Source organism: Anastrepha ludens, chromosome 2 (genome assembly GCF_028408465.1).
Source record: "Anastrepha ludens isolate Willacy chromosome 2, idAnaLude1.1, whole genome shotgun sequence".
In the NCBI taxonomy this organism is placed as follows: domain Eukaryota; kingdom Metazoa; phylum Arthropoda; class Insecta; order Diptera; family Tephritidae; genus Anastrepha; species Anastrepha ludens.
This window is the reverse complement of record NC_071498.1, coordinates 86,807,277-86,815,309: the sequence shown is the minus strand read 5'-3', so window position 1 is coordinate 86,815,309 and position 8,033 is coordinate 86,807,277. Positions and strand designations below refer to the sequence as shown.

Sequence of the window (8,033 nt, the reverse complement as noted above, 5' to 3'; positions counted from 1 at the left end):
ATGGTAATCCGTGCAATGTCTGGGGAATACTGCGGTTGGGGTAAGATTTCCCAATTCAGTACCTCTATATATATTTCTGGATCGATTTATCAACGTGTGGCCTGGCGTTGTCATGCAGCAAAATCAGTTTGTCCTGTCTATCGTCCCATTCCGGCCGCTTTTGTTTGAGAGCTCGATTCAAACGCTTTAATTGCAGTCGGGAACGATCGCCAGTGATGGTTTCAGATTGTTTATGGAGTTCATAATAGATGACACCCTTCTGATCCCACCAGATACATAACATAACCTTTTTTTCGCTCTCGATGGACCTGGTTCACCTGGCAGGCTCCAACATTTTCGTTTGCTTTATTTGAAAAATTAATTCATAGAATATTTATTCCAGACGTGTATTCCTAAATTGCTTAAATAAACAGGTAAAATGCTTCTTTCGTGCACAAAATCTTCAGGAAAAAGCACTTTTTCTTATTGATAATGCTCCATGCCATGCAAAAGAAATTGAGTGAAAGAGCTACGATGACCATCGGCAATGTGCTTTTCTCCAAACTGTACAGCTCTAATACAGCCCATGGATCAAAACGATATGAAGCTTTGTGTTTACAGATAGCTGATGGTGCATGCAATATTCAATTCATAACAACTTTGCTTCGGGAAGTAGAACCATTGCGGCAAGTTACATAATCTGAAACCGAGCAATGAATTGTTGAACCTCATTTGGAGCCCACAGCTTTAAATGAGGAATATTGTAATGAATACGACGAAACAGTTGTTGAAGGAACTAACGACGTGATGCTAAATACAAACAAAATTACAATGGGCAGAACTAAATAATGCTTGGTTAAGCAATGTCCTGATGCTGCAGAGGAACAGAAACAGTGTGGTAATGAAGAAGGAGGGTGTAAAAAACAAACCAAAATCGAAAATTTCTTTAATTTTAAATGAAATTCATCGCTTTAAAATGTATTTAATCAGCAAATATAATAAAAACAAATAAACTTGGATTGCTATCAGTAATAAACCTAATAAACTTGCACCGAGCGCGGTTTTCATTACGTGCAAGAATCGAGTTTCTACTGTGCAACATAACCGAATCGTGTGTAAAGTGACCAAATCTTGCACCCAAGACGCATAGGCATGCCGTGAATGAGCTCTGACTTTGCCAAATTCGTCATCGCTATCCCAATGCAATATACAACGTGATGCACTATTATAACCAGACAGTAGTAAAATTCCTATAAAATTCTTCACTTCTCCTATGGTGGGTATGAAATTTACGTGTCCTTCGACAGTGACATTTTTTTTGTAATATACTAGAACGCATTGATTCTAATACTTTGTCATCAAAAAATTCGAATGAACTGTCGTTATATAAACGAAATCATATTCAATAGTGGTTTAAGGTTTTGCTGTGTACTTCCATTTCCTCTTGGCCATACTCAGGCTGGTCGTGCATTATCCTTCTTTTTTTTTTGCTGCTTCCTGTTCAGTGTGCTTTAGTACATATGTATTCTTATTACTAGGCGCAATAGCTTTTAAGTGATGCTCGTTCGAAAAAATGTGTATGACTTTCTACATATTTAGAGAGGAGTTGCTCTGACGTATGTTTCATGCATTTGTACTAAAAGATAATATATAATTTATATAATATATAATTATATAATATATATTGTATAATTTCTATAGGCGGCCGCCATAGCCGATTCAGTTGGTGCGTGTCTACCATTCCAAACCAAAATGAAGAAAACGTTTTTTCTATTCTCCCCTTAGCAGGCAATGGCAAACCTCTGAGTGTATTTCTGCAAGAAAAAGCTCCTCATAAAAAATATCTGCCGTTCGGAGTCGGCTTAAAACTGTAGACCCCTCCATTTGTTAAACCTATATATACTTATAAATAATTTTAAAAAGTACCAATATTTTACAAAAGGGAATTTATTCACAAAATCATGCAGATAACAATAATCTCAAATATACTCGTACACGAAAATAATTTCTTGCATACAAACACAATTACTTATGAACAAAGCTGATCATAATTCACTTTCGACAGTATATTCGCACACAGCGCAATGACTGTGGAGCCAGTTACGGATGGAAAACATTGACCCAAAAACTCCAACAGCATTGGTTGCTTCATCACTACTTGTGAATAGTCATCGAACGATATGACGCCATCCTTATCAACATCGAATTTCTTGAGCAACAAGTCAACCATATCCGAACGCAACTCATTGACTTCATCTTCATCGTCCCCAACGAAAAATTTCTCCACAGCATGTGTCACTATCTCTCGATTTAAAAAACCGGTGCCATGAATATTATAAATTTGGAATGTGAACTTAATTTTCTGATCTAACTTATTTGTCATGAAGACGGAGAAGAGGCGCACCCAGGCAACAGGATCTACTTCCTTTTTCATATCCAATGTGATGTGCAAAAGTATCCTTTCGATTATTTGTAAATCAAAAATTTTGAACATAACCAAGAAGAGATGAAAGAATTGTTTCTTTGTCATTTGTTTCGCTTTGGAGCCGTTGGCTAAAACGAATTTGTGATAAACCATTAGAATGCTGCTCACTTCGTTCTCAGTAAACTGCGTCGTCTTGGCCATTTGCTTGATCAGATCGTGATAGATATTGCCGAAACGCGTATTCTGCACATCATCCAATGTGGCATCTAATTTGTTCATGGTCATGGTGATGCTGTAACTGGACAAAAAACGAGAGTGTTTAAATGAGATTTTAAGTTCCAATAATATTGATTTGCTAATTATAATAAATAAATAATTCGTTGACTTCTGAAATTAATTGAATATAGTTTTATTAAGTTGTAAAAAATGACAACAAATAGCTACATATACCTCAATACAAAAATTCCTGAAAATTATGATAGTGTAATTACTCTAGACGTAAACTTAACTCAGTTACGCAAGGACTTAAAGATATTTAAGAAAGTTGTCAAATTAACTCACGAGGCTGTACCTCATGGCAAATAACTGAGAGTAAGCAGTTTTCTAATATTATATATTTTTTTTTCAGTTTCATTGAGCTCTATAAATACTCCTAACAAAACGAAGTCTGTAACTCCTGTAATTCGATCCTTACTCTAAACCTGGTCTGCTGCTCTCCCTCAGTTACACAATATTCTTAACCCTTTTTTTTTTGCTCTTAAGCCCATCTTCGTATATTTTTATTTTATGTACAGTGCTTCCTATGTGAAATAAATTCAGTAAAAGTTTTCGTATTGCCGATAACGTCCTCAAAAAAGTACGGCTTAATTATTCCTCTCGTATGAGCGTCACACCACACAGTGGCTTTCAGTAGATCTCATGGCTCTTCGTGCCCAATGGCCCGAAAATTAATGACGTAACGTGATCATTTTCGCTACGAAATCGTCCCCTTCTTTATTGAGATTGAAGATGCTTCAATGACGTTAAGCAGTTCAGTTTATAACATCTCCCCCGATGGGATGATTGATTTTTGATGATGATTACTATCTTGGTCCTAATAACTTTACAACATATTGAAGCTGTAGTTTTTAAAGATTTTGAGGGGTTTTCAATAAGCATGTACATGAAATCGCTCGTGCAGGTAATGACGATCATCATTTGAACCCAGAATCATTAAAATCGATTCATTTTTTTGACTAGGTAAGTAGGTTTGGCAGCCACATCGCACATAGAGACAATGATGCCACTTAGACCACGAAATGGGTCCGTTGTGAGCCGCAGGGGCTGGGCTACATTTCCCTTTCCATATTGAACCATCCTGAGCTTTCGACAAAGCGTAAAAGGTTGTTGATACCTAAAGTGTATAGATTATCTATATTCGTTAAGAAGTAGGATTTTAAAAATCGGTTTCTGCTTCTGGCTAGAGCCGGGCATGTGCAAAAAAGGTGTTGAATTGTTTCCAATTCCTCCTCATTTCTCCTCGCATGATTTCCTATGAGACAATGTCCTATGACGGCCCCTACTAAGGTCCTGATTTGAAGTCTACTCAGTTTTATAATACTCTTGGACAGACGTAAATTTAGCCTTGGCGATGTTTGCCTAGCAATTTCGCAGGTGTTAGCGCTAATCCATCTCTGATTTGCAGAATTGATTAGTGCGTCCTTAATGAGAAGCTTACAAGTTGCGAGAGGTATCTCCATAAAATTACTTATGTCTGGCATACAGGTACCTTCTCTTGCAACTTGGTCTGCCCTACAGTTCCTTGGTATATCTCTGTGGCTTGGGACCCAGCATAAGATTATACGATATTGTTTGGCCATCTCATTTAGAGATTGGCGACAACGTAAGACACTCCTTGATGTTGTTTGGAATGCATCCAGGGCTCGTAGGGCAGCTTGGCTGTCTGATAGAATGCAGATATCCATTTAGGATATTCTGTTTATCTTTAACCATTTTAAGGCTTCATGAATAGCGTTTATTTCCGCTTGAAAAACGCTACAGTGATCCGGTAATTTAAAGGATTCACTAATAGAAAGCTCTTCGCAAAATAACCCTGATCCTACATTCCATTTGGATCCATCCGTGTAGATCTTAACGGGTGTGTTGGGTGTTGGATCTTCTTCAAGCCATTCCAGTCTAGAAGGGATTTTCATTAGGAATATCCCTGTAGGAGTCTAAAATGGTTGAATGTCCATGTGTGACAGTTCTTCATTGTGAGCTCGCTTTGAGCCTTAAAGCGGAGCAGGCCGCTGAGTATTTGCAGAAGAGATCTAGTGGTGGCAGATGTAGCATGATGTTCAAAGCCATTGATGGCGTGGTTTTCATGGCGCTACATATTGCTAGTCCCAAGTACTTGGTTTCTTCCGAAATCACAAGAGCTTCCCCTTTGAGCATAATTGGACTTAGCTGAGGGATTCTGTGTTTCCTAGTGAACAATATGAGTTGCGTTTCGTCTGGGTTGACTGATAGACCACACTTTCCTGCCCACCTAGAAAGCATATCTAGAGGATTTGGTATTAGGTCTTTTAATGTAGATACAAACTTACCAGAGACAGCAATAACAACATCATTGGCGTAAGCTATCACCTTATAGCCCACCGATTCCAGTATTAACAGAAGTTTATTTACAACTGCGTTCCATAAAAACGGTGAGAGGACTCCACCTTGCGGTGTACCTCTACTTACCAATCTCCTGAGCACCGATTCTCCTAGTTCCGCTTCAATGATTCTGCTATTTAGCATATTGCCAATGAAGCCTACCAAGTCCGATTCTACCCTAAGATCAGTGAGTGCTGCAGTAATTGCTGCTGCGGAGGTATCAGTCGTTTCAGACTCAGCTTTACCACCTTTACCAGGGCTAGTCCCGGTATTGGTGGTAGAGGAAATTGATTTCTTGGCCATAGGTTTATTGTGAGTACCGCCACTTCTGCTGTTGGGCGGGCGAGGAGAGGGAGATGATGGGATGATGAGGGTTAAGGATTAACAGGTACGTCGGTACGGTGATCTTCATATGGTGATTGGATGGCCACCAATTTTGCCGTGATGCGGGTGGATGGGTAGCCAATCCTCATATGGAGCTTCCCTCTTAGTTCGTGTTGGGTTGGTCCCCATGATATGGGGGTCAAACCACCACTTAAGTCTCATCCCCGCGACAAGGAGACCAACATGATGAGGATTTTTTTGACTACGTTATGAGTAATTTAAAAAAAAATTCTTATATAACTAAAAAAATCGATTTTCAACCGAAATACAAAATTGCGGATAAATCTTGAAAAAAAAATTCTTTCGGGCAAACAAAAAAATAAGGGCCTCATTATTTTGACCAGAGAGCAACATATTTGAGTTACATCGAAATCGAAGAACATGTTCCGAATAGCACGGTTGAATGGAAATGGAAAGTATCAGCAACCTTTTTCGATTCAGGCATCTTTTCTTCCCACAATATTAATGTTGGAAGTAAAGCAACCAATACAGCGTGAGATCCCGCGTTGCTCTAATAAATTTGTAGTTTCCTTGCAAATATAATTTTTTAAGGGATAGTAATCACAGAAATAGAGAATGTCGTGATCTTTAAAAAACTATATTTTTGTTGAAAAAGAAACAGGAGACTTTTCACAGCATACGTGTTGTATCTTATTTCTTTTCACCGCTCGATACACTGCAGTTCAACCCAAATAGTTGATCAAATCAGAGAATGAGATGATAGGCCTCAATTTCAGGATGTGGATGAAATCGCGTAAAAATTTAAATATAGAGAGAGCAAACACATTTGCAACTACGGCAATATTTATTTTTTTGGAAAATCAATCGATTATTTGCAAAACTGTATAAGACTTAAGGGCTTTTAATGCTTCAATTTCTTAATTTCCTAATTCTTAATTTTTTTCTAAACTTTTAGCCCTTTTATTTTAGTGATTGACTAATCACATTTCTGCCACAAGTCTTGTTTCTGATGTGCTTCTTTGTAAATTTTAGGGTATACATCAATGCATATATAAGTGTTCACATATGTACATATAGTATATATTTACCAGCGCCTATTTCACCTGTCATACCATAAATATTCACCTAAATAAATATTTATCGAAATGTAAAAGTAACTGATTAGCTCTTATTTAAGAAAAATGAGCATCAATTATTCCAACAAATATGCAAAAACAAACAGGCAAATATGCAAATAGGCATTAGCTAACTTCTAAGGATTATCATCAGATGTTGTCTTAGTTCAACGTTGCATTTTGGATGTAGAAGGAAAACGGGAAGAAAATAAAACCGGTTTGGGAAAAAAGTATTACATTTCACACTTTCTTCTCAATAAAATATGCTTATTTTTAATTGAATCGTAATCCAATAAAATATAGTAATAAGGTAACATAATATTTTAACTAACCAAAATTTGTTTAACAAGGAGCAGTAACAACTCTGTAATAATGCGAAGAATTCTTAAGTAAAAACTGCAAAAAACTTTTTAATTGTATATTTAAGTCATCGTTATTAAAAATGAAATCATAACTTATATACAGCCTTTGCGAATTGCCAATTTATGTAAAAATGAGTATAAGCAGATTGGTTGTAGTTTTTTTACCGCTTTCATGATACGAAATCGGAAAGTACATAGTTTAAAAGATAAAAATATGCGTTTACACTTCCCGCAGAGGATGCAGTTGTATGAATACAAATTTCCCCAAGAAAGGAAAAAATATATTTAAAGTGCAGTGAATAATTTTACTGAAAACGTCAGGTATGTCAAAGAAATGCAACAATTTCAACGTCTATGAAATGCAGACTATTTTAGACTAGATTCGATATTATGCAGAAGGCTGTAATAATAGGTATGCTTCCCGATGATGCTAAAAATGAAAGAAATATAAGTTTGTTTAAATAAAAATGTATTGATTTTATTAAATATGTGGTTATTTAGTTGCGAGAAATTAAAAATATAAATAAAATACTCGTAATGTAAGCAAAAGTATTGAATGGTACTAATAAAAAATATATGACACACTATTTATCTCCGTACAGGTCTATATTTTCTTTTCCTGTTAGATGGCTGAATGTGCAAAGAATCGCTGTTACTAACTTTGACTAATTACACTGATCAACAAAAAAAAACTTTCGGAAAATATCTTGGAAACCAACACTTGTTTTAAGACAAGTAAGACATGCTGATTACAAATATAGAAACCGTTTGTCTCTATCACCCACCGTTGTTGAGAAATTTGGCATTGACCATTTATATATGTTTAATATTGTATCAAAGCAAACAACTCGCAGGCAAGTCACAGTAGAGCATATATCGCTGAATAGAGTAGTACTTAACATAAATACACATAGTTTAAGATATAATACACTTGTAAAATACATAGGTATAACGTAAAGTTCCTTAAATTAAAAGTTAGTTTGGTTTGAATTTCTTGGCTGTAGACTTGCGTTTGTGCTGACAATTTGGCATGTTGCGCTGAAGCATCCAGCAATAGTCGGCTAACATTGCTGCACTCCATCGACTTTGATAGCGTGACTCCATCACCGAGATGTCCTGATGGAAACGTTCACCAGGTTCATCACTAACAGAACCTAGGTTTTCTGGAAA

General features: G+C 36.5%; 1 protein-coding gene across 1 annotated transcript; it reads right to left on the bottom strand.

Moving 5' to 3' along the window:
• Positions 1–1,908: 1,908 nt before the first annotated feature.
• On the bottom strand, positions 1,909–2,808 carry LOC128858457 (calaxin-like). Its single transcript, XM_054094758.1, has one exon. The coding sequence runs from the start codon at positions 2,687–2,689 to the stop codon at positions 2,009–2,011; it is 681 nt and encodes a 226-aa protein (XP_053950733.1). The 5' UTR covers positions 2,690–2,808; the 3' UTR covers positions 1,909–2,008.
• Between the last annotated feature and the right edge of the window lie 5,225 nt (positions 2,809–8,033).